The 27882-nt window shown below is 40.1% G+C and overlaps 1 protein-coding gene across 1 annotated transcript in view; it reads left to right on the forward strand.

The window, feature by feature from the left end:
* The window catches only part of ZWILCH (zwilch kinetochore protein), a 1326642-nt gene that overhangs the window by 571809 nt on the left and 726951 nt on the right, over positions 1-27882 (forward strand). Inside the window, exon 6 of the mRNA XM_044077868.1 lies at positions 16041-16120. Within this exon, the coding sequence (XP_043933803.1) occupies positions 16041-16120 (80 nt within the window). The remainder of the gene's footprint in view (positions 1-16040; positions 16121-27882) is intronic.

The following is a 27882-nucleotide window of genomic DNA, read 5'->3' on the forward strand; positions in this document are numbered from 1 at the left end:
GGATCTCCTCAAGGGACGTCTCAACCTCATTTACCCCAAACCATGGTGACCACGGACTCCTCCCTACTAGGGTGGGGGGGCACTGCTCAGGAAGGACAGTCCAGGGCACGTGATCCCCTTCTGAGACCTATCTGCACATCAGTGTTCTAGAGATGAGAGCAGTTCTTGCGTTGCAGGCCCTCCATGGTCATCTTTCTCTGGGAACGATTGGAATTCAGGCAGACAATATGTCAGTGGTCTAGTATATCAACAAACAAGGGGGAACCAGATCTTATCCCTTATGTCGAGAGGCCATGAGAGTGTGGGAATGGGTGATCTTCACCAGCCTTTTTCTGGTGAACGCACATCCTGGGACGGATCAACATTCTCACGGATAGGCTCAGCAGATCTATCCTGATGCCTTACGAGTGGTCTCTGAAGCCTTCTGTATCAGAACAGATCTTTCTAGAGTGGGGTTATCCTTGCTGCGATCTCTTTGCATTGCCTTCCAATGCGTAAATGCAGTGAGTTTTTCTCTCTGAACCCCCTGCTGGGGGAAGCCCACAGAGACGCTTTGATTCATGCTTGGCCTCCTGGGCTTCTTTATGCATATCCTCCTCTTCCCCTCATGTCAAAGTTTCCACAGAAAGTCCGAAGGCTGGGGAGCACTGTGATCCTCGTTGCCTCATTCTGGCCTCAACAGGTTTTGTTTCCCTTACTCAGGTCTCATCTAGTTCCACCATGGACCTTGGATAGTCCTGGATCTGCTTTCACATCCCTTGGTGATTCCTCATCCAGATCTGGACAGTCTGAAGCTCACTGCTTGGCTGCACTGGTTGCCATGAAGCTTAGGACTCCTGGTCTGTCATCTCCTGTCAAGTTGATTCTGTTGGCGGCTCATAAATTGCTCATCAGAAAAGTTTATTGTAGTAAATGGAAACACTTTTCTATATGGGACATGCAGTGGTCTTTGGATCCTTTCACTACACTGCTTTTGGCGGTTTTAGATTTTCTAGCTTGCATTTTTCATTAGGGCGCTAGTTTCTCAATGGTTAAAAGTCCAACTAGCTGCTATTTCTAATTTTCATGTTGGGGTAAACATGTCTTCATTGGCTTCCTCTAAACTTTGTAAAACTTTTCTCAAAGGTGCTTTTCTTCTCAGACCCCCGGTTAAGGACCCGATTCCTCTGTGGGACCTCACTTTGTTGTTGCAGGCATTGGTTTCTCCTCCCTTTGAGCCTGCGGCATCTGTGGATCTACAGTTTTTGTCCTGGAAAACTGCCTTTTTGGTTGCCAGTACATCTGCTAGAAGGATGTTGGAGCTTCAAGCTCTTTCTATCAGTCCCTTACATAATCTTTCACAAAGATAGAGTGTCGCTACGCAATAACCCGTCCTTCCTTCCCAAGGTAACTTCGGAAGCCAATATTAATCAGATTATTAATGTATCAGTATTTTTTCCGAATTACTCTAACAAAGGTTTACTGGACGTACATAGGCAGTTGAGGTTTTATCTGCACAGGACTAAACCTTTCCGCAAGTCTCGTCAGCTTTTTGTGTCCTGTGCCAAGCCCTTCTTAGGTAAACCTGTCTCAAAAGTGACTATTGCTCGCTGGATTTCACAATGCATTGGCCGGGCTTACTCAGAGGTTTGTCTCTTCCAGGAAAAGCGAAGGCTCATTCGACCTGATCTATGGATACGTCAGCAGCCTTTTGGTCTAGAGTCTCTTTGGGTGATTGTTCAGCTGCTACATGGGCCTCATCTCATACCTTTATTTTTCATTATTAACTGGATTTGGTTTCTAGGAGTAGAGCATCCTTTGGCTCTGCAGTGCTCTGGAATATCCTTCCATGAGGGCCTCTCAAGAGTTGGGTAGCTGGGGACCCTATCCCACAAGTTGAACAAATGAAGTAAACTACTTCAGATAAAGAAGTTATGTGCTCACCATAACGTTCCATTTGAGTAGTTCTACTTCATTTGTCTTCAACCGTCCCCCCTTCCCCCTAACCTTATCCTTTGGGATATGACATGTTCTTTGTACTGGACAAGTTATTAGTGGGATCTTTGGTTCTGTCAGGGCTAAAATTCTTTAGTAATGTTTGTGTTGGAGGATAAGGTGTCATTGGGTCGGGTATCTAAAACCTGTTAGACAGCAAACTCGATCTGAAGGGAGAAGGGAGACGGGGGCATTATGGGTAAGGGGAGGGCCATGGAGCTCTGAGCCGTAGCTGGAAAATGCAGCCGTGTCAAATCCGAGGACCCACAGGTTGAAGACAAATGAAGTAGAGCTACTCTGATGGAATGTTATGGTGAGTACATAACTTCTTTTCTTTTTGTTAAAGCACTGGTAGTACCTTCATTTAGAGACCTACCTAAAATACATAAGGACTCGTTTGATTTACCACTAAGACCAATAGTATCTAGTGGAGGGCGACTTACTGAACCTGGTTCTATATTTATTGAGAAACAACTAAGACCTATAGTGGAGGCTACAAGTACCATTTTGAGGGTTGCTGAACATTTTGTTACGACTTTATCTGAACATGTGTTTTCAGACAATTATATATACACAATTCCATCTTTGTCACTCCTGATGTAACCTCTTTATTCACAATGATTCTCATTGAGAGTGGAATAGGATAGTCAGGCAGTTTTTATCTAGAACAAACAGTATTGCTAATAACAAAATGTCCTTATAGTGTATGTTATTAGAATTGATTTTGAATAACTTTGTATTTCTTTATGAAAGTAAATATTTACAGAAGAAAAGAGTAGTGATGCACTTCGTGTGCAAATTTTTATGTGAATATTGTCTTGGCTCATTGGTAAACTTCCTTCATTATAACCAATAAAGAATATTCTATATATATATATTCCATATTATAAGAGATTCATTGATATCTTTTTGTTGTGGAATGGGACCAAACTTGAATTAGAAGAATTTATTACATCAATTCTACCACAAGTTTTTTACATTTTACAGGCAAATGGTCCAGAGATAGGACAGATTTCCTTGTCGTTTCCATTATTAATGAGAAAAGAACTGTCATTACAGAGAGGTATAAGAAGGAATTTAGGAAGAATAACTTGTTACATAGACACAGGATGCATCCGCCACATATTTATAAAAACATAGTCAAAGGACAAGGTCTTAGGATTTCAAGACTCACAAGTACTACAGTAGGATGTGGACTTACTCTCAAGAAATTAGAGAGAGTTTTTTTGAATAGAGGTTGCAGACGAGTAGAATGTACCTCTCTGCTAGATGGTAGGTACATAGAGAAGGTAGTGGTAAACCATTTTTCAGAGACAGAAGGATAACTACATCAGAAGTTTGTAGCAATAGATCTTCAAATAATAAGTGTAAGATTGTTATTCCATTTACTTCTAATAATGTAGCTGTTTGAGACATGATGCTTAAGATTGGGAAGATACAGCAGATGAGTGCAAGAATTAGTACGAGAAACACCTAAGTTTGCTTATAAGAACAGCAAATCTCTTAAACAGCTTCTTTGTTATGAGAAGGATAGGACATCAAGAATAGTATCACAGAAGAAAGGTACTTTTGGTTGTAAGTATTGCAATTTTTGTTCATATATGACTAATCACAACAACATTATTCACCCACGAGGGAGAGAGTGTATGAGTTTTCCTATTATGCCTATTGTAGGACTACGGATGTTGTTTATCTTGCTTATTGTATAGAATGCCCAGCTTTTTATGTGGACAAAACTAACCGTACACTACGTGAACGTGTTAGGAAACCTCTTTAGGCCATAAATAAAGAAGATAAAAGCAACGCTTTTAGCTAGGCATGTTTGTAGCAAAGGTTCAAGACATAGGTTTTCTTTCTTAGTATTGGAACTTATATCAAGTGGTCCAAGATTAGACACTACAGAGAAATCGGATATTAAGTGGATTATTAGGTTACAGGAAGATAAAACATTTGGACTTAATGACAAGATATCATTAAAGCCATTTTTATGTGATAGACCTTTAGCTCGATAGAGTTACTATTGCAATAATTATTTTTATTATTTGTTTAGTTATGATTTTATATGTTTGAGTATTTCTATGGTTATTATATTTTTCTTGCAGCTGTTATATCATTTGACATATTATTCATTTTTTTATTTTTTATTTCTCTACAAAGAGTATTTTTTCTGCATAGAGGGTTTTAATGGTACATTTTGATAAATTTTTTGCTTATGTGAATTGGTACCTTTATTCTGTTTCTATCAATGTAAATATATGAACAATTTTTATTAATGAGTGAGGTACATTGTGTTGCACTGCCATCTACTGGTCATAATGCTGCATACAAGTTTGGAGTTCATAGGTAGGTACTAGGCTATCGGCCCAAGGGCCTAAGTAAGCCTAGTCAACAAGGTTCCCTGGCTTAGGCCACCCAAGAAAGTTATTTTCTTGTGCGCCTGATGAGCAGAGCCACATAAGTGATCCCTGGGGTGTATTTCCTATTTCCCATCCACTATTTTTTTTCTTGAAGAGTGCTGAGGAGTTGTGTTTGACATACATAGGTAGTCTGTTCCAGAGTATGGGAAGTCTATGGGACAGGAGTCTATCCCTCCAGCATGTCCTGTTTATTGTGGTGACAAGGTTTAGGTCCCTAGAGCATGTAGCTCGGAGGGATTGGGATTTCTTTAGGTGTAGCATGTCCAACAGCTCTGCGTTTGACATAGCTTTATATGATAGGTAGAGATCACCTCTGAGTAGGCGATATGCTACAGAGTAAAGCTAGAGTTTTTGAGACAGTCGGTGTAGGGCATCTGTTTGAGGCCAGTAATCCTCTTTGTGAGGTACTTCTGTGGCTTCTAGCTGCTGCAGATGTCTTGTAAGGTACATTCCAAAAGATGCGTTGTACTCTATAATGGGTCTGAGTGTCGAGTAGAGGGCAACAATGACCTCTTTTTTTCCTAGATGAGAACCCTTTTGTGATGTGTGCCACATAGAAGGATTTCCTGACTACTGTGGTGTTGTGATTATCAAAGAAGAGACAACTGTCCACCTGGATCCCCAGGTCTCTTATCACACATTCGGCATTAAGTAGACTGCCGCCTATGTGGTAGTTCATGGGTATAGAGTTTTTACCAAAGGAGATGACAATGCACTTTTTGGCATTGAGCTTGAGGCCATGGCTCTGACACCAGGCATCTGTCTTGGTGAGACCCTTCTGTAGGATGTCCACATCATTTGGGGACTCAACTATGGCTCCTAGTTTGCAATCATTTGCGAACTTCGTTAGCCAAAGGCCTTCTGTGTTGGGTATCTACTTCTTTGAAGTACAGGCTAACAGGAGAGATCCCAGGGCTGAACCCTGTGGTACTCCACTTGTCAGTGGTTTGAAATCAGATTTGGAGTCTGCAACCTTTACAGTGTGGGTTCTGTCAGTGAGCCATTTGGCAACCCATCTTGTGATGTAGGGATTTATACCTAGTTTAGTGAGTTTAGCTATAATTCCAGAATGGGGGATGGTGTTGAAAGCCTTGGTGAGGTTAAGATAGGCTGTGTGAACCAACTTACCCTTGTCTGCAGCTTTGGTGACTGCCTCATAGAAGTCGATCAGGTTCAGGCGTCGTGATCTGCCTTTCACAAACCCGAACTGGATGGGGTCCAGAGTCTGGAGGTTGCCAATGTCTTTGTTTATGAGTTCCATGATGATACGTTCCATGGCCTTACAGACCTGGCTCGTCAGGCTAATAGGGCGATAGTTCTTGGGATCAGTGGTGGCTCCCCCCCCCCTTTGTGGAGTGGGATAACTGTTGCTGTGCGCCATTCAGCAGGCACAAAGCCTGATGTGAGACTATGATTGAACATGGTGCTTAGGTGGGGAGCCAGTTCATTCTGAAGTTCATGTAAAACGCAGCCTGGGATGTTGTCGGTCCCATGATTGTTGTGTTTTTGACAGCTTTTACCTGTGTAGTTGTGATTACAGGGACTCTGCATTCTTCCTGTATAAATATGGACCCTTTAGGGAGTGAGATGGGGATAAAGTTAGCACTGAACCTATCTGCCAGGATGTTTTCAATATCAGTTGGTTCTGTAATTTTCATGCCATTGTGCTGTAACTCAGAGCAGATCTGGGTGTTGCCATTGAGATTCTTGACATAGCTATAGAATGCTTTGTGGTTGTCCCTAGAATCAGTGGAGATTTTGTTTTCATAGCTAGCTTTGGAGGATCTTATAAGGGATCTCAGCTTCTTACTGAGGCTGACCAGGGAACTCCTCCATTCATGGGATTTTACTTTCTTTTGCAACAGTTTCTTCCTTCTGTTGTAGAGTTTGTTTATGGCAGGGGACCATCAGATTGGCTTCCTTTTATGGGGGGATAGCGTCTTGGTTCTGTTTGGGATAGCACGATCCATGCACTTGTGTAAGTGCTTATAAAGTGCATCTGTGTAGGATTCGGCAGTCGTAACTGTATTGTCCATCTGCATGGGTGTCATGAAGTTCGCCATTTCTGTCTTGAGAAGCATGAAGTTGGCTTTGGAGAACTTTTTTACCTTTATTTCCTTAATGGGGGGTGGGGGCGGGATGTGGAAATCTAGGGTGATTGGCTTATGGTTAGATCTGATCAATGAGGAGTTGACTTCAGGTGTATAACACCGGTCACTCATGTTGATAATGACTAGGTCTACAATATTATTGTCCCTGGTGGGAGTGTGGATAAGTTGATCCAGGTCATTGGAATTTATGAATTCCAGAAAGCGTTAAGCAAAGGATTTGTTGCGAGTAGTTTTCCCAGTTAATGGTGGGGTAGTTGAAATCTCCCATTATTAGGTTGTTTGTTTGAACCCTAATATTTTCCATTATATCAAGAAAAGAGGAGTGGGAATCCTGGAGCATGGTGGGGGATCTTTAGCAAGCTGCAGTATGGATTACAGTTTTGCCTAGAGTTAGTTGCACTTGGATAACTTCGGATGCATTATGCTGAGCAACTAGCCTGGAGGTGTGGATATCCTTAATGAATATGGACACACCTCCGCCTTTGGTGTTCCGGTCCAGGTTAGGTGGCCGAAAAGTGTGGTATGAGTTATAGCTTGGTAATGCAGGGTTGCTCTCTGGAGCCTTGAACCAGGTCTCGGTCAATGCACAGATATCGATGTTCTCCATTTTAAGGAGTGCTTCGAGGGAGTGCATTTTGAGATTTAGACTTCTAGCATTGAGTAGCATTACTCTCAGTTTTTGCTTGCCTGTTCCTGTTACAGTGGTGAATTTGTCATTTGAACCTTGCCTAAAAAAGGCACTATAGGGGCAGCAAGAGCCTTAGCCAGGCTCCGGAATCCCAGGCGTGACACGTGCAGGCCATCTCTGGCAAAGTATAGTGGTCTGTCGACCATGTCGTCCCAGGCAGATAGATACTGGATCCCCTTAGAATGACACCAGAAGCTTAGCCAATTGTTGAAGTTAATAATTTTGTCCTTGTACTGCGGTATCATTCTGGGTGATGGCAGGGTGCTACTCAGGGCTAGGGTCATACCTGCCTGGGCTACAAGATCGGAGAGCTCTTCCATGTCTCTTTTCATGTAGTCCAGGGAGGTACATCTCAGGTCATTCACACCAACATGGACAATGACAGAGTCATATTTGTACTTGTTGTGGAGTGACTTGAGTGCGTGGGTTATGTGGCGGATCCTGGCACCTCACAAGCAGCTGACAGCAACTTTGTCTTTGTTTAGCCTGGTGAGTGGGACATCAGTGTGCCTGACTCGAGTCACCTATGACTAGTGTGTTGGGTACGTTGTTTTGCCTTATGGGCTGTGGTTGAGTGACACACTGAGTCTGTGGGCTGTGTCATTTGGGTTGTATTGGGAGGTGGAGGTTGCTTGCGTTTCTGCTTTGGAGGTCTCTGCTGCTTGTGCAGATTATTATTGAGAGCCTCCGCAAATGTTTTTATGTTTCTATGTGTGGATTTTGGTGGTGTAGGTTTAGTGGGACTATGTGATGAGTATGGTGTGGTGCAAGTGTTTACCTTCTCCTCTATTGTCAAGTTCAGTCTTGGTTGGAGAGAGCTTTACCTCCAGTTTGGCTAGATAAGTGCATCTCTCACAGGTTGTGGTGTTGGGTGGTAGGAGGAGAGGGTTGTCTGTGTATATGAGGCAATTGCTACATTGCCCCAAAATGCCCAGATTAATCAGATAGACAGGAGAGAACATTAAGAGCTGACCCTTGGGATATGCTTGAATAAAAAATCTACTTTCCTCTGGACAAGTGAGGAAAGTGAGTATAAGAGCTGTTTTTCTCTAAGCTAGTGAGGAAAGTAAGTACAAAAACTGTTTTCCTCTAGGTAAAGCGGAAGGTTGAGTGCTGTAGTAATTTGTAACTTATTTAGTGCCAACAACAAGTTCTGAACAAGTGCTGAGTACGAATAAGCAAATTCAAGTGCTAAAGCTAAGAATCTGTACCTGGATCTTGTGGTAGATAGGCTACCTAGTACTTATCACTCCCACTGATAAGCTAGAATGATTCCCTCCAACACAGAAAGGCTTGGGGGACTTAGAAGCTTACAAACAGTCCTGGATACAGCAAATCTGTATCTGGACTAGACTAGTTACAGGAAAGGTGGGAAACGAGCGCAAACGCGGGCTTTTAAACCAGAAAGTTGAAAGATATGGAAAAGAACTGCCCAAACGGCCAATAAACTACAATTTCTGGGCCAGAAACCACTCTTGTGGTAGATAGGCTACCTAGTGCTTACCACTCCCACTGATAAGCTAGAAGGCTTCCCTCCAACACAGAAAGGCTTTGGGGACTCGCAGCAAATCTGTATCTGGACTAGACTAGGAAAGGCAGGAAACCAGCTTAGAAATTTTTTTTTCGGAAAGTGGAAAGGGAGAAAGTAGAAACAGAAGATAATTCTAAATTAAGGACCTAATGGCTTACCCTTCACAAATGTTCTCTCTGTATTAGGTAGAGTGAGCTAGTGACACTAGACTGGAATAGAGCTGCGATAGAGCTGAACTGATGGGACTAGTAGGAGTGTCTGAAGTCAAAATATGATCTCACTGTATTCTGCTGAGTGGGCAAATGAGATAGACCCAGGAGGAGTGTTCAAACACAAATTTACAGGAGGGGCAGGCAATTCCAAAGCCACCAAAATTAATACTAAAACAAGACCACGTTGGGTGGGCGGGTAACTAACTACAGAGACAGAGAGAGACCGCAGTATTCTATGAAACAATTAAATAGAAAAATAAATAACTACAGAGAGAGACAGACACAATATTCAATGAAACAGACAGAAAAATGAAATGCAGTACAATCTTTAACGCTGTAAGTTTGTATTTAACTCGGCTAGTAATGCAGTTGATTGTAGGTATGTAGCAAAAGCCAAACAACTCGGGTATTGAGCAGTAATAAATTCAAAGATCTGTGACTCACTTATAAATACAGAGAAACCTTCTAGGCTGAGAGTTTAACACTGAATATCAATGAAGTGAAACAATAGCCCCCACTAACTGCAGAGACAGAGAGACCACAGTATTCAATGAAACAATAGAAAAATGAATTGCAGTACAATCTTTAACGCTGCAAGTTTGTACTTAACTCAGCTAGTAATGCAGTTGATTGTAGGTATGTAGCAAAAGCCAAACAACTCTGGTATTGAGCAGTAATTTGTTGTCATCATGTTATTCCTAGAGATTTAAGTACATATTTTTGTGCACATTCATTATTTATGTGCATATATATTTTTTGGAAGGATCTTGTACCCAAGTCTTAGGTTTGATTTATGAAGTGTTTTAATCAGTTCATGTGGTTTATGAATGGTTTATTTTGTTTTTATTTACATTTAATAATTGATTGAATCGCATTCACTAATGACGTTTCATTGAGGGAGTTAAGTGAAATTTGTAATATTGTTTCAATATGTCCAATGATGCACCCGAGATAGAATGTGAAAGTGTTTACTTTTACAAGTGATTATAATAAAAGGTTTGCACTTGCACCCTAGCTGTGTTTACCTTGACTTTTTGTTTTGGGACATTTATTTATTTACTGAGAGGAACTTAATTCTCTGGATTAGTTTGTTTTGGTGTACCTTTTTACTAAACCTTCTATAAAGGGCTCCACTCCTCCTTGGGACTTGGACATGATATTACAAGCTCTTGTTCAACCTCTCTTTGAACCTTCAGCCAAGGCAGACTTAAAAATATCTTTCATGGAAAAGTTCCTTTTTGGTAACCATCACTTCAGCTAGAAAGGGTACCTGAATTGCAAGCGCTATCATCCAAACCCCTGTATTTGATTTTTCACAAAGATAGTGATCTTGCATACTTAATCCTTCTTTTTTTTGCCTAAAGTTGCCTCCGAAAAACAATATCAATCAGATCATCAACCTACCAATTTTCTTCCCCACTTTTTAAAACAAAGTTGAATATACTCTTCATCTTCTAGATGTTCATAGACAACTATGTTTTTACCTAGAAAGAATAAAACCTTTGTGAAAAACAGATCCATCTGTTTGTTTCCTTCTCAAATGTTAGAATGGGAAGGCCAGTGTCCAAAGTCACTTTGGCTATATGTATTACAGATTGCATATCTCATGTAATTTCCTCCTAAGGTATTCCACTACCTAAGCATGTGAAAGCTCATTCTACTGGATTTATGTCTACATCTCAAGTCTTCTGGTCCCGAGTTTCGACTGAGGACATTTGTGCGGCTGTTACTTGGTTGAACTCCCATAACTTTGTTGCACATTACAAACTCAATATTGTCTCTGAAAATATTGCTGCTTTTGGTTCCAGAATGTCCTTTCTTGATGGCCACCTGAAGTTATTGTAGCTGGGGAACTCTCTCCCAAAGGTTGAGGAACAAATGAAAATGACATCCGATAAAGAAGTTATCTACTCACCATAACGTTCCATCTTTGGTGTCCATTTTCATTCTTCCTCAACCACCCCTCTCTCCTTTTCCCATCCATAAATGTGAAAGACCTAACTGATATGTCTATAGGAATTGAGTTCCTTTTTGAGCCCCTGAAATTTTTCCGGTCTGTTTCGGATCTGTGTATGTGTGTATGTGTGTGTGTGTGTGTGTATATATATATATATATATATATATATATATATATATATATGTATGTATATATATATATATATATATGTATGTATGTTAATTTGGGGGAATGAGGCACTTATGGTTAAGGGAGGAGCTTGAAAATTGGATCCTAGGGCTATAGAAAGTGGCTGAGTCAGATCCGAGGTTTGGATCCAAACCCCACAGGTTGAGGAAGAATGAAACTGGACAACACAGAGGGAACATATATATAAATTCTAAAAAGTGGGTTGTAAACTGACACCTAAGAGATCTTCCTTAACAGCTAGATCCGCTCCTTGTTGGAGCTCTGTATACTCTTGTTCCCTGTGCCAAATCTCTGTTGTTTTGTTTTGGCACCTAAACCATTGTCCTTCCGAAAACCCTGTTGCTGTTGACCATTTTGGTTAAATTGTCTTTTATTGCGGTTATAATTTACACGTGGGGCATTCTCGTAAGTGTCAGTTTGCAACCCACTCTGAGTTCCTTCCCCTTCTATAGATGTTAGTAAAGATGGTCAGTATTGATTATGAAATTAATTCCAACTTTTTATCTGACATTGACTTCCGGCATACTGATCTGCAACAACCACCTGAATTACCCAAGATCATTACTAACAAAGATGATGATTTTAAGGTGTTTAATTTTTCGACCAGTGAGATTTCTTTAGATATGGTAGAGTTCCTGGCCAAAGGTCACACATATGTCCCACGGTAACGTATGGCTGTAGCTAAATCCATCCTGGAACTTAAAACTTTCAGTTTGTTGGATTTCAGACAGATAGTTAAACTATAAGAACAAATTCACTAATAATGATGATGAGTATATTAATGAGTACGACCTTGTGAAATATATACAATCACAGGATATACGTGTTTGTAAACCTGATAAAGGTGGAGGACTTGTATTTGACCAGGTTGATTACATCAATCGTATGCACCTTTTGTTAAACAGTGATGCATATCAGGAGAGTTCTAGATCAGAAGCAAATAGGGCTTATAATCTGATTAAATGCTGTCTGAATGACTTCTTTATAGAGGGACGGGTAGACCAAGCAGTTCTCAACTATATGATTACTTTATTCCCAAAATACCCATCCTTGTTCGGAATCCCCAAAATACATAGGGTAATGGAATTGTTGGATCTCACTTTGACAAATAATTACTTTATGTTTGACAATAGGTTTTACCTACAGAAAGTAGGACTAGCAATGGGCTCACCTTGTGAAGCCAGTGTGGCCAATTTGGTTATGGCCCATTGGGAAACAAATTTTGTATTTAATGATGCAAGTGTATCTGAGTGTGTATTATATTACACTAGATATTTAGATGATATTTTTGTGGTATTTAATGGTGATGAAGTAAAAGCTAATGAGTTAGTAAACAAGTTTAATTCTTCAACAGATTTTTTACAGTTTACATATAGCTTCAATTCTGAATCTATTGCTTATTTAGATATTTGGTTAGAAAAAAATGAGTTAGAGTTACACGGCTAAAATATTCTGGAAAATAACTTATTCAAATTTTTTTTTGCATTTTTCAAGTTGCCATCCTTTCCACCAAAAAAGATCTGTAGTCAAAGGTCAGTTGGTGAGAGCCTCGCGTATCTCGAGTTTGAATACAGATTTTTTTTTTTTAAGGAACGTTTATTTTTGAAGCAAATGTTCTTGCACTGTGGCTACCCCGAAGAGTTACTGGACTCCCTAATTGAAGAGGTCACTTCTAAAAGAGAAAGGTCGTTGTTGAAACCAATATTATCAACATCTAATACTGGGAGTATTATTTTAGATATAGAATCAATAGATTTACCTATAGAGCAGTCAACACAGAGGTAACAATATTCAAAATGTAAGACAATGCTAGACAGGAAACAGCTAGGATAAGTACTCCACCAAGGTACAATAAAGTCATAAAAATCCACAAAGAAATGGTGAAGCAACCAAGGCACAGAATGTCCTAGTTTAAACACAGTCCAAGGATAAATAAAGGTAGGTAAAATCCAAGGTAAATGTATTCACTCAGGTAAGCGCTTTCATGATACACATATCACTTCTTCAGACATTTAGTGCCATAGAAATACTTTACTCCATAGAAGCAGTATGCATCCAGGACATATCTTTAAGAATGTAGTAAAAGGGCAAACCTTTAGGACTTCAAGGCTAACAGCCAGGGATGATGAATTTTAGGAAGAACTAACTAGTCTGAAACGCAGATTTAATGAAAGGGGTTACACTAGATAGTATGACCTCGGGTATCCTGGATGCATCTACTTCATGGAGAGATAGTATAGGCAAGCCATATTTTTCAATGCCCAATAATGATAGAACAGGTTATGTTCAACATAAAAATGAATCTGTTAGATTCTCTACTTATTTTACCAGCAATGTGAATATAGTAACCAATGTGATAAAAAAGAGCTGGAATATATTAACACAGAATCCAGAAATCAAACAAGTTGTAGGGGAAAATCCAAGTTTTATATTTAAGAACAGGAAATCTTTGAAAAGGATGTTATGCTATCCACATCATAATAAGGGACAAGATATGGCAGGAGTAAAAGGGACGGTTCCTTGTGGTAGATGCAATCAATGCATATACATAAATCATGAGAATGTATTTACACATCCAGACACTAAGCGAATATATGATTTTAGTGTAGCAGCCATCTGTAACATGAACCATGTGGTCTACTTGGCTGTCAGAAATGTTCTGCATTTTATGTGGGCAAGACTGACAGACAGCTAAGATTTAGAATCAGGGAACACTTATTAAATATTAGGAATGGTGTTGCCACTAATGCGTTAGCCAAACATGTGTCAGCCAAACATGTGTCCTCTGAAGGCAATGACCATAATTTTATGTTCTCAGTTATTGAGAGAATTATTCCTAATGAGAGAGGTGGTGATATAAGGAACCATACAGAGACCTCTGAAACTAGGTGGATTATCAGATTAAGAGCTAATAAAGGAAAGGGCCTTAATGATAGAATACCCTTGAAACCAGTTTTGAAGAATAGGAGGTTGTTCAAATGAAATTAAATTATTTTAATGAAAGACAGATAAACATATTAAATATATATTTTAATCATTTTAACTAATTCATTTTTAACGAATGCATTTTATGTTACAATATTTATTACGTATCTATACTTGAAATGTTTTCCAGTATGACTTTGTACATATTGTAGAATGACTGGTTTTACTTTAAGTGCTAATTACTTCTAGCATTAATTGGTTTGCTTTGATTGGTTTGAATACTGTTTAAATATAGTTGAGTAGGAAGTGTTTGTTTGAAGGTCTGAAGAAGTGATATGTGTATAATGAAAGTGCTTACCCGAGTGAATCAATTTACCTTGGATTTTACCTACCTTTATTTATCCTTGGACTGTGTGTAAACTAGGACATTCTGTGCCTTGGTTGCTTCACCATTTCTTTGTGGATTAATATTCAGAATGTAGTTTTATAACAACCTTCAATGTCCAAAGTAACTCTATAGTTAAAATAGTATATAAGAATTGGGATTTGTTTAGAGTCAATTACGGATTGATTGAACGTCTTGGCAGTAAACCTTCAATAGTTTTTAAGAGGGGTAGTAATTTAAAAACACTCCTGGAAAGACGCCAATTGAAGGTGCCTAGAACCACTGGGACGTTCAAGTGTGAAAATTGCAATTATTGCAAATTTATAGATGTGACAAATACTTTTGAAATTAATGGGCATAAATACAAATCAAAATCTAAATTTAATTGCAATACCATGTTCATTGTCTATTTGGCAAGATGTGTAGTTTGCCCCGCATGTTATGTGGGTAAAATGGAACGGAGGTTCCGTGAGAGAATTTATGAGCACATTTATGCTATAAGCCACAACAAAATCGACAATGCCTTAGAAAACATGTCCATTTAAATACACAACACCAGTTCAAATTTATGGTCATTGACCAGTTTGTCAATGACATTAGGGGAGGTCCGGCATCGTTTAAATTGGAAGAACTAGAATTAATTTGGCAGTTGAAACTAAATGCTTTTAATTTCCCAGGTTTGAATGAAGCATGTTCAATCATGAGCATTTTAAAGCTCAAAAGCTTACAAAGATAGACAACTATTTCTCTGTCACCTTTTTCTAAAAATAAATTCATGTTAGTTTTACGAACACGAATAATATATATATATATATATATATATATATATATATATATATATATGTTTTTCATACATACATATTTTTTATGTAAAATGTTTTATGTACATTTCACGCTCCTTCCTAACAACAAAGATCAGGGTTCAAGCCAATGTATTTTTATTAATCATTTAATCATATGACAGTTTCCCGCATTTTTTACAGCTGGTTACTATTTAAGTATGCTTAATTGATTGTATTTGTAACTTCTGTAGAAGTCTGTGTGTGAGCAGGCGAAAAGCGCTTAAAGTTTACTTGCTTTGTCCTCCATTCAGTTGGTGAATAAATCTGGTGTTGCAGTCTCTTCAACCACTTGGTCTTTTTTTGTTTTCAAAAGTTTGTTTTGCTTCAGTCGTATCAGTTTGTTATTTGATGACCTTTCACCCTCAGTGGGCAGTGTGCGGCCAGTAACTATTACAAAGGTAAAATAAATCTTACCTGCTTCCCCATTCAGGGCTGCTGCTTAGAGAGTCACTGACGTATGGTATCTACTGTCATATGTGAAATTTCTGTGGGAGCAGAGAAGTTTTTTTTTCCACTCTGTGCAGCTAATGTGCACCAGAAGAAAATTTGTGCTTTACTATTGCATTATTTTTAAAGGAGATACAGGGTACAGGTGAAGGTTCAAAGCTTTACTCAATTTCTCAAGATGAACTGATATGCTAATGGTATTGTCTAGTGCCGTTCTAATGTTTATGTGGAATGTTGTTAAACAGAGTTATCTTAATAGTGATAAATACCAGAAATATATTACTGTAGGATTTTTTTCTTTACTGAAGGTGATTTGAAATTTTTATTTACAGTAAATGTTTAATGTATTTATCTTTGCTTAGAGCCAGCACATTGTAAAGCTGATTTTATTACACTGTCACAGCTGCAAAGAATTCACAAAGAACGTCACCATTCTTCTTCGGTAAGTTTTTTTTTTTAGAAAATGCTTAATTACCACATTTAGAATTTTTTCATGCAGTAGCAATATCACATGATGCAGCATTAATTCCAAGGGTGATCTTGTCCACCTCTTCTACCAATATGATGTAGTCCTAGGCTTAAGCTAGTTTCAACACTAAGACTAGCTAGGTCTCATTTCAAAAGAAGTGGATAAGATAGTGCAAATGTCTGTAGCTTCAGTAAAGGATTATGCACTTCTCAAAAAAGTAGAGACTGACAAGAAAGAAAAAAAGGATTTCAATGAAGAAGGAAAATATGTAATGGTGTGTTTAAGAGAGGAAATAAAAGAGCAGATAAGACTTCAGGTAATAAATGATCTAGGTTTGATGGTTTATTGGTAGAGTTGGGGAGGGAGGTGAAAGAGAATTTCAACAATTTGATAGAAATTACTTAATGGTATGATAAGAGAAAGAATCCAACATCATGGGAAAAAGCAGTCGTTTTAGTGACACCAAAAAAGGATAAAGAGCCAATAAATCCAACATTTTTGTCCTATTTTCATACTGAACCATTACAAAATGTTTATAGCCATTATTGCAAAATGAATGGCAAAACTTTTATCAGGACTTAACTTAGACAATGCAGATTTGTACAGGATAGATGTATTATATTGTTTCATTACTGCTATTTGCAGTCTATTTAGAACCATTAACACAAATGATAAGACGATAAAATAAAGGGATGAAATTGGTATGGAAAGGAAGAAAAATTAGCTTTGTTTGCAGGTGATTTGATAGTATGACTTGTCAACAAAGAAAGAGAGAGATCTGAACTATTTACGATATTGAAACAGTTTACAGATATATCAGGATATACGTTAATGAGAATAAAACTAAGGCTATCCATGTAAGCTACATAACTAGTCATTAGCTGGTACAAACATGCCCATACTTGTGGGGTCACTAGAGAATGAGATACCTGGAGAGTAGCTAGCAAAAAAGAAAAAAAAACTGTGAACACTTCCAAAGAAACATGGAGATGCACAAAAGGGAAAATCTTGAAACAAATTAAAAATGGGAAAACTATGATGGCAGATCTTGAACAAAAGATCCATTATATAAAAATGTGTGCAGTCCCCTTAATATGTAGGACAAACATTTTCAACCCAGGAGAACGTTTTTGGAACATCTTTCAGAAAGAGATTAAAATTATTTAGGAAGATAAAAGAACAAGGGCTAATTGGAGTAAAATGTACTTGCAAACAAAGAAGGTCATGCATTGCAATATTTATAAGACTATTATAATGCAACTCAGCTGAGACTAGCTTATTTATTTCAAATTTCCAGCTGCAATCCAAACCAGAAAGCTATGATAGTCTCACACAGAGGGGCATAATGAATTGGTACAAAAAGTAAATATACTGTCCCTAGAAATTGATAGAAGAAGTGATAGGGAACATTTAAAATGTATTTCTACTAATATATGAAATTGTAATATTGCAATGCAATTCCTACTCTGGAGGCTTGAACTCTGCCCCATTGGACTGGTGAAACAAAAGATAAATATAAATGTGTCTTTAACTAGGTGGTGGATTAGAGAAGAGAAAATTCTCTGTTGGGAACAGGTATGAATAAATGAAAAAAGAATGAGTTACACAGAATTTACAGATAGATGGAAACCTAAAGAAATGATATCCTAAGGAACAGGAAACCATTAAATATCTTAGAAATATGTGAAAAAGAAATACAGAATAAATAGTTACAAGGACTGGACTTGATCAGATTAATAGAGGCTACAACATCTGAAGCCTGTAATAAGACGTCAGTAAGCAGATTATATGCAGTATTGACCAGTTCAAACATGAAACTACTATGAAATTGAGAAAAGCTGACAGGGTCACAAATAACAGAGGAGCAATGGAGTGACATTTGTAATACCCATAAAGTCATAAATCTAAGAAATTTCAGAATCCTTGTGGGGGAAGTGTGTGTACACATACTTTTATATTCCAGGTAAATTATTAAACTGTTTTCAGAAGCAACTCAAGTATGCTGGAAATGTAACTAGGACCAGATAGGTACCTGGCACCATACAATGTTCTTCATATTGATCACTGCTGCAGTAACCTTAGCTGTATGGGTTATATTCAAACCAAAGTGTAGAAAGTTCACACAGACAAACCAATAAGTTAAAACTACAAGGAAAACCTAGCCAAGCTAGAGTTTTAACTGTGCAATACCTTAAACCTTCTGTAATAGAGGCCCGTGCGATATTTGAAAATGGACCCCGTAAGGACATCAAGTATTTCAGTTATATGATTAATGAATGCATATGACTTTTTACTTTTTCTTTTTAAGTTTCTATGGATACATTCAGGCCAATAAAGCCTTTTTCTGAAGATGTTCAAGAATTGGAATCTGTAGGGCAATGTGATAGGAAAGAGTGTTTTCTCCTTAGGTTTCTGAGTCAGATTCTGAGGAGAGTGCAGTATTTGATTTTCCCTTTTTCCTTGGGACTGTTCCTCGAATGAATCCTTGTCTTCACTGGGAAATAATGAGATTTCTCAGTCCCTTAGAAAATGTTATGATTTGCTACAACTGGAATGACCAGAACATTACCCCCCCGTGTCAGCACTGGAGGATGTTTTTGTCGCAGCTTGTGGTTTCCATGATGACCAAAACTGGCTGTCCCAAAGAAAACAGAATGCACAAAGTTCCTCAGTCTTTCAAATTTTTATACACCAGTCCCAGAATTGGCTCAGTAGCTATAGCTTTGTAGATCTAGCTGCTGCCAAGAATTTGGTTAATTCTAATCCTCCTCCTTCAGATAAGATAAAGCTTATGTTAAGTTTGGGGAAAAAGTTTAAGCTTTTGCAACTTTTAAAGTTCTAAACTGTCAGGCTCATGTTTATCCTGACTGTGAAAGGATGAAGAATGGTCTTGCTTCAGTTTCCTCGAGTAAAAATCAGCATTGTGTAGCTTTAGTTTTGTTTTTTGTTTCACAAGTTGCTACTCATTGATTGAAATGTTTGATTCTGTAGATACTACTGCCAGAGCTGCTGCCACTGGAACTGTTTTAAGGAGTTTGCCTGGCGTGCTTTCAGAACCTCCCAGAAGATATCAAAAATCAAATTTTAAATTCTCCCTTGGATACAGATTTAGTTTTTGGACCCTCTGCTGCAGAGGTTATCAAAAAGTATGATGGGAGAGGTAAACTGATTCAAGAAATTGCTCAGGTTTTTCAGTCCTCTTCCTTCTGCAAAGTTTACAAGAGATTCAATGTTCCTTTTCATCATTTTTGCAAGCAACAAAGTAAACAGCCTCCTCAAAATGCTGGTAAGCAAACATTTAAAAAGCAATGGGAGGGAGGTTCCAAAAAGAAAACAGGAACACCCTAGAGCAAAAGTCAATCAAACAAGTCAGAATGACTGAGACTTCCCCCACCCTGACAGTCTCTTATCCCTTCCAGAAAGTCTGAATCTCCATTTCTGTCTTCGGCAACAGATGGTTTCAGACAAATGGATGCTGATGTGATCCATCTAGGATATAGATGGCAGTGGGAGGAAATTCCTTCTTTCCAGGGCATTCCTCCTCCTCAGCTAGACCAAATCCTTCCCTTTCCTCCTGTTGTCCATCATATGCTGTCTCAGGAGGTAGAAGAAGCTGTTCCTCGTACCTCCCCTCATATAGGGGAATGATTTTACTCAAGAATGTTTTTAGTGCTAAAGAAAGAAAAGTTGTGGAGACCAGACGTTCTTAGTGTTTCACTGTTGCAGTCATCACATTTGGGTTATCTGCTTGCAGTAGCCCTCAGTCGGCCTGATTAACAAAGTCTTGGGTCCTGAGTTGGTTGCTGTCTCATCTTCCATGACGTCAGGTAGTCAGGGGTATAAAGCATGCAGCCGACGTCATTACATCAGTCTTTCTTGCCGTGCGGCGCCCGAAGCAGTTCACAAGTGCCGGTCGGCCGACTCCTGAAATTTTCGTTTTCGAGTTTCAGAACCGAAGTCTTCAACTAAGCTAAGCACCCCGTTGGGGAAACTTTTTCTTGCTCTAAACCGATGTCAGTAAAAGTCAATAATTGTATTGCTTGTTGAAAGGAAATACCTCAAAGATTTTCATTCATACTGCATTCCTCCCTGACCACGACGTACCCCGCTGTCAGTTTTGTGCCTTAGTTAAACAACAAACTATTCATCGTCTGTTTATTTAGACTTCTAAATATTTTGGTACTCTGTTCAGTTATCCAGATACGGCTTCGGGTAAGCCACCAGACTACCGATATTATGAAAAAACGCAGAGATAAAGACAGAGACAGACTGCATAGGTCCAAAGCTGCCAACGCTTCTCCTAAGGTAGTCACCAGTTCGCCGGTACTCAGTGAGGTGCTTTCGCAGGCCCTGATACCAGCTACTTCAGATTCGCATGCCTCTACCGAGACCCGTTTGGAGTCCGGTATGCTGCGAGATGCTTCAGCTATGGAACCAGCGGATGTCTCTACCTTGGATGGGTCTGGAGACGTTATGCAGGCACTGGCTTCTGAGGGTGTTTTCAAGCCTACTGACTTGCATATTAAACCAACGTCATCTTCTTCTTCAAGGTCTAAAACTCAATCCATGCCTAGAAAGCCGACGCCCAGACTGCATGGTCAGGCCTCTATGCCTAAAAAACAAATAAGAATGGTTGAAGACCTTATTACTTTAATCAGGGGAAGCCAACCTTCCCCCTCTGAGACCTAGGACTGACTTTGCTTATGATTCTTCTGATTAGGATTCTGAAATTTGTTTCCTCTGAAGACCAGGATTTACCCTCATCTACCTATGAGGATTCTGATGCAGAGGACTCTATTCCCTCTGCTTCCCCTTCAGAGGATTTCTCTTTTGGTGAAACCTTGCATTCTCTTAGGGAACATTTTTGCTGGGAAAGCCAAGATTACTCTGACTCTAAAAAGAGGCTTAGGGATTTCTTACTCCTGCCCCAACACAGGCCTTTAGCTATCCCCCCTGTACTGGACATAGTTGATGATGCCTTTTCGGAATCTAGCTTGGCCCCTGAATCTTTACCCTCCTGCTCCCAGAAAACCTGATAGATATTACAGGGTTCCTGACTCTCACAAGTTCCTTTTTAAAAATCGTACTACGGATGCTGAGACCATTTCAAAGGGACTTAAGGGACTTAAGGCTACTACTGCCAAAAATCCTACCCCTTCTGATAGAGATTCCAGGGCGATGGATAGATGGGGTAAGAAGCTATACACTTCTGCAACCTTGGCCATTAGGGCCTTAAACTGCCAGTTTCATATGTTAAAGTATCAGCAGCATATTATTGGATTGCTTAAACAGAAAATGATGTTGATTCCTGACTGTGCTGAAAATAAAGATTTACAGGATTTAATGCATTCTGCTGAACAAGTTGGAAAACATACTTTGCAATGTGGTTTTGATTCACTAGAAGCATCTTGCAGGGCAGCTGTCACTGGGTCTGTATGTAGAAGGCATGCTTGGCTTAAGGGAGCAATCTTTGCCAGATCATGTTAAAGCTAAATTGCTGGATGGTCCCTTAAACCAAGACCACCTGTTTGGCAACAAAGCAGAAGTACTTAAAAAGATGGAGGAAAAAGCTAAATCTATGCAAACTGTTAGATTTCCTGCAAGTACAGCCTCCCAGATTTAGTAGGCATTGACTCTCTTAAAAATTGGTCCTTTCCTGCCTCTTCAGGCATTCTCAGTCCAAACCCAGAACCAGCAGAACACCCAGGCTTCAGTCCCAAGGTACTCACAGGGCTAAGCAGTGGGAGGCTCCCACTTCCAAAGCAGGGAGTGGTAAGACTCCCCCTATGGTAAACTGTCTCAATGACTTCACTTTAAATCTTCCAAGCCCTGCACAACTAACTGACTGTTCCCTTAGGGGAAAGATTGCCCGGCAGGCAAAAAATTGGGAACTCATTACCCAGGGCAAATGGGTTTTAAATATAGTTTCCCAAGGATACAGATTCCACTTTCACTCCTTACCAACCCCAAACGGTTGACCAGACCTACCCCCAAATCAGTGGGCAGAGGCTCCAAAGCAAATTCTCGCTCTCCTAAGCATCAGGGCTATTCAACCTGTTCCAGAAGAGGAAAAGGGGCAAGGTTTTTACTCAAGACTTTTTCTGGTGCCCAGAAAAGACAACTCTTGGCGTCCTATACTGGACCTGTCTATCCTAAACACATTTTTGGTGAATCCAAAATTCCAGATGCTAACTTCACCAGCTGCTTCCTATGCTAGGCAAGGATGCCTGGTTGGCAACACTGGATTTAAAGGAAGCCCACCTGCACATCCCAATAAGGGAATCCTGCAGAAGATACCTACGCTTCGAAGCTGCTCTTTGGCTTATCTTCTGCTCCCAGGGTATTCACAAAGTGCCTAGCTCCAGTCATTGCATTTTGCAGGCAAAGAAATATCCAAATATATCCATACCTGGACGATTGTCTAATTCAGGCAGAAAGCCAGGACATGCTATTGAATCATCTGGCATTTGTACAGAAATTGCTAACTTCTCTGGGGTACACCTTAAACGAAAAGAAATCACATCTTTTACCCTGCCAACAAATTGTATTCCTGGGAGCAAGCTTGAATACAACTTCCCAGATGGCATTTCTCACACCAGAAAAACAAGTTAATTTGACAACCTACTTCCAACTACTAGCCACAAAGACCCAGCCATCTGCAAGGAAAATACTGCAGGCCCTGGGGTTTATGGCCTCCTGCATTCTACTAATTCCATATGCAAGACGGCATATGAGGAAACTACAGTGGTATCTAAAAAGCCTATGGTGTCAACATTCTCAGGATCTAGAAGCAATGATTCCTATCATTCCTTGTCTACAGATAGAGTTCCTTTGGTGGGCAGATGCCTGTCACCAAAACAAGGGACTGCCATTCACTCCTAACCCCTGCCCCCCAAACCCTAACAGACCCATCAGACTATGCATGGGGGGCTCACTTGGCAGGGACGTGCATTCTGGGCAAATGGAACCCAAGTCAAATGCACCTGCACATCAATCAAAAAGAAATATCTGTACAGAATGCTCTGACAGCCTTCAAGGACCACATCCTTCCAAGACAATTAATGGTAAAGACAGACAACACCACTGTTATGTGGTACATAAACAAGCAGGGGGGAACCCACTCATACCCTGTCTGCAGACTAGCCATGGGTCTGTGGAACACAGCCTTGAGCTACCAAATGCACCTACAGGCTCAATTCCTGTCAGGAAAGCTAAACACACTGGCAGACGACCTAAGCAGAAATCTCATGGACCCACATGAGTGAAAACTGGAACCAAAGATATTCAATATGTTGAGAAACAAATGGGGGGAGCCCAGATATAGACCTGTTTGACTCCCCCCAGAACTACCAATTGGAAAAATTCTGCACAAGGACTCCCCACAAACAAGCTTGGAAAGTGGATGCCCTGTACTTCACCTGGAAAAACCTATCAGTTTATGCCTTTCCCCCTCTGCCCCTCCTCTCCGAGGTACTACTAAAGATCAAACAGGACAAGCCAAGGACGATACTGATTGCACCAGGCTGGCCACGCCAACACTGGTACCCCCTTCTACGCAGTGTGTCACTGCTGGTACCATGGCACTTGCCTCAGACCCCTGCCCTGCTATCCCAGCAGGAGGGCCAGATTGTGCACCCACAGCTTCAAACCCTGAACCTGGCAGCCTGGTTAATTACCTAATTTCTCTGTTTCCATCCCTCAATAAGCAAGTGTTGGATGTCATTCTGGAGGCAAGGAGGCCTAGTACTAGAAATTCCTATGCTGGAAAATGGAAAAGATTCTGTTCCTGGAACCAAGCTCAGGGGATGGGCACAGGAGCGCCAAATTTACCTCAGATTCTTCAATACTTAACTGAGATGCTGCACAAGGGCCTTTCCTTTTCCTCCATCAAATTTCAAGCCTCAGTCATTTCAGCTCATTATAACACAGAACCCACCCATCTTCTCTCATCCACTGCTGAAACAGTTCCTCAGGGGGCCAAAAACTTAAGACCACCCAGGAGAGCCCCTACTCCAGCTTGGGATTTTAACTTTGTATTGGAAAAACTCACTCTTCCTCCGTTTGAGCCACCTGCAAATGCAGAGTTGAAATTCCTTTCTTGGAAAACAGCCTTCCTTTTAGCCATCACTTCAGCAAGAAGGGTGTCTGAATTACAGGCCCTCATGACAGTGGAGCCTTTCATCATGTTTCATGTGGACAGGGTGTCCTTCAGGAGAAATCCCTCCTTCATGCCCAAGGTGGTATCCAGCATGGCCCTTAATCAGTCCATTCATCTGACAACCTTCTTTTCTAATCCACAGAACAAAGGGGAGCGAATACTGCACTCCTTAGATGTGCACAGACAACTTAGATTTTATTTGGACAGGACTAAACCTCTCAGAAAATCTGAACAACTGCAGGTTGCATTTGCTGCAGGGGCAGAGGGGAAGGCCATTTCAAAGCAAACCATTTCTAAATGGATAGGCCAATGCATTAATTTCTGCTATAAGCACCATGGAAAACCTACCCCACACGGGATTAGACCACATTCCACCAGGGCTGCATCTACCTCTACAGCCTTTTCTCAGCGGTGTCCCCACCAGGGACAATCCTAGAAGCTGCTACCTGGAGTTCTGTACATACATTCAAGCATTGCCATTTGCCAATTTTCTTTAAATCCAGAGCTGGCTTTGCCACTGCAGTCTTGCAGGGCCTTATAGCTGGTCCTAATTACCTCCTCCCATCCTTAGCTTTGGGAATCTACCCAAATGTGATGACTGCAACAGTGAAACATGAAGAACATAGCTTACCATAAATGTAGATGTTCGAGTGTATTCACTGTTGCAGTCCTAGTTACCTTCCCTCCAGCCCCCTGACTTCTATTGGCTATACCTCTATTCTTACTATGTTTAAAGCTTTTTGGTGTATTTGCTTTTTTGTTGGAGGTGTAACCTTATGTATATACAGTTGCTTCCCATTATGGGGGCACCTGACATCTGGGGCAAGAAAAACTGATGTAATGGCGTCGGCTGCATGCTTTATACCCTTGACTACCTGACGTCATGGAAGCTGAGACAGCAACCGACGCAGGAACCAAGACTTTGTTGATCAGGCCGACTGAGGACTACTGCAAGCAGATAACCCAAATGTGATGACTGCAACAGTGAATACACTCTAACATCTACGTAAGTGTACACAACTATACTTTCTGGATCTTTCTTTCCTCAATGCATGTGTGAAAGTGCCCAAGTTCAAAATCCTTTCACTTCACAACCTGTTGCCCCTTCTTCCTCATTTTAGTTTTCTAGTAACCGTAGATTTAAAAGATGCATATCATCACATTCCTATTCGTCCAGATTTCAGGTGTTTCTTAAGGCTGTGTTTGGATCATGTTATTTGATTTCTGCCTTACTCTTGATCTGCTCCAAGGGTGTTCACAAAGTGTCTAGCTTCTGAAATAGTGTACTGCAGGCTAGAGGGTATCCACATTTTTCCACATTTAGATGGCTTGCTTATCTTTGCATAGTCTTTTGCAAAAAGTGTCAGAACGGTCACCTAAGAGCTCTCCCATGCATGACGGGTTTCCAAGAGAACATTCAAAAGTCTCTCTTGACTCCTTCCCAAAGGATTGTATTTCTCGGGTGCCTGCTAGGCATTTTGGTACAAAACGTTTCTTCCATAGGAAAAAAAAATAGATCTATATTTAAATCTATTCCAGGGGTTTTCCACTCAAACTTTGGTCAGAGAGAGGTAATACCTCACAGTACTTGGCCTCTTTGCTTCCATGATTCTCATGATATCACTTGCAAGATTCCAAATGAGAAAGATGCAATGATATCTGAAATCTATTTGGTCCCAGTATCAACACTAATTGTCTTTTCAAATCAGAGTTGTGGGATTTGTGAAAAAGGAAATCAGTTGGTGGGCTCCCATTCTCTCCTCCTGCAGCAAAGCAGTCCGTCTCAACAGACGCCTCGGACATAGCTTGTGTAGCAGCATCAATGGGTATAAAACTGCAGGGACTTTGGAACAAGAAAGGCAGACCTAAGAGATGCTAGCTCTTATATATGCATCTGTGGTCCCCAGGATCTTTACAAGTGGAGCTAGACAATACCATAGTGGTGTGGTAAGGAGGAACAGATCTCACCCCCTATGCAGGCTAGCCATGTTAATATGGGATATAGCCTTACAGCACAATCCCATTCTACAGGCATCTTACATTGTCAGAGCAAAACTGTGTGGCAGCCAAGCTGAGTTAGGACCAAGACATTGTCTTAAATTGGAACTAAATCAGGGTTTTTTCCAAGATTTGATAATGTGTGGAACTTCAAAGGTAGACTTTCACCTCCTTTTTAAACACTCAACTAACAAAGTTCTGTGTCAAAATTCTTGAGAAACGTGTTCGCTCCCAAGTTATGCAATTCCTGAACACACACAAGCTCTTCTCCACCAGTCAATACGGCTTCTGCCCACACCACAGCACAACTACCGCTCTTCTCTCTTTTACTAATCAGGTTAACCAGCATAGAAACAACAATAATGATGTATCTGCTATCTTTTTAGATCTCTCCAAAGCTTTTGACATGGTCTCAGACACAAAACTATTAGATGTTCTAACCTCCCTATCATTTGCCCCCTCTGCCATCTTCTGGTTCAAAAACTATCCCTCAGACAGACAGCCATCTGTCCAATGGCAAGGTGAACTATGTCCTCTATTTTCAACTACCATAGGTGTACCAGAAGGCTCAATCCTGGGCCCACTACTTTTTTCTGTCTTCACAAACAACCTACATACCGCCACCCAACAGGCCACACTTTTATACAGTATGCGGATGACTCTATGCTTATCTGCTCGGCCCCATCTCTGACCACCCTATAGCAGCTGACCCAAGAATCCTTTACCTCTGTTGAAAGCTGGATTACTGACATCCAACTTATTTTCATCCCCAATAAGACTAAATTACTCCTGTTCACCCCTAATAAATCTAAATCTACTCCCCTAACTTTCTCTGTCACCCGTAGAAATGGCACTGTTATCTCTTCTATGGCCCATACTAAGCTTCTTGGGGTAGAAATAGACAAAAATCTTTGTTTTTTTATGTCCATATTGCTCAGACCATCCAAAAAGTCCATAAAAATGGGAACTCTCTATAGATACAATAATTTTCTGACAGACAAAGCACAAATCACCTTAGCTCAAACTCACCTACTGTCAATCCTTATGTATGCAGCACCAATCCTGACCCACATTAGAAAAACTGACCTTGACAAAATTGAGTCCTGTTCTAACAAAAGTTGCCAAATTTGCCAACAACTCTACCTTCAGAACCCATCACTGCCAGGCACTTAGGGATATTCAATGGCTAGAATTTCCTCAACTATTCACCTACAAATAAGCTAGTCAGTGCCTTCAACATCCTGAAGTACCCTGACAAAACTCCAGCTCTACAATAACTACTTTCCTACTATTCTACCAATAAATCTCTCCTCTGTATAACTAGTGCCAACAATACTGCAGGGAAAGCTCTATACTCTCATACCATAGCTAAAAACTGGAATAACCTCCCCACTTCTATAACTTCTTCCTCTACTATCTCACAATTCAAAAAATCACTCAAATCGCCTGGATTTGCCCATGTATAACATAAAGATGACTGTATTTCTTTATTCCGCTTTGCCTCCTTCCTAATCTTCCTACTGTTGAAATAACATGACTATAAGGTCTAGACTTGTAGACTTGTAATTATTTCATAGTT

This window comes from Protopterus annectens, chromosome 7.part0, assembly GCF_019279795.1.
Source record: "Protopterus annectens isolate FY-2018-M chromosome 7.part0, PAN1.0, whole genome shotgun sequence".
Classification (NCBI taxonomy): domain Eukaryota; kingdom Metazoa; phylum Chordata; order Ceratodontiformes; family Protopteridae; genus Protopterus; species Protopterus annectens.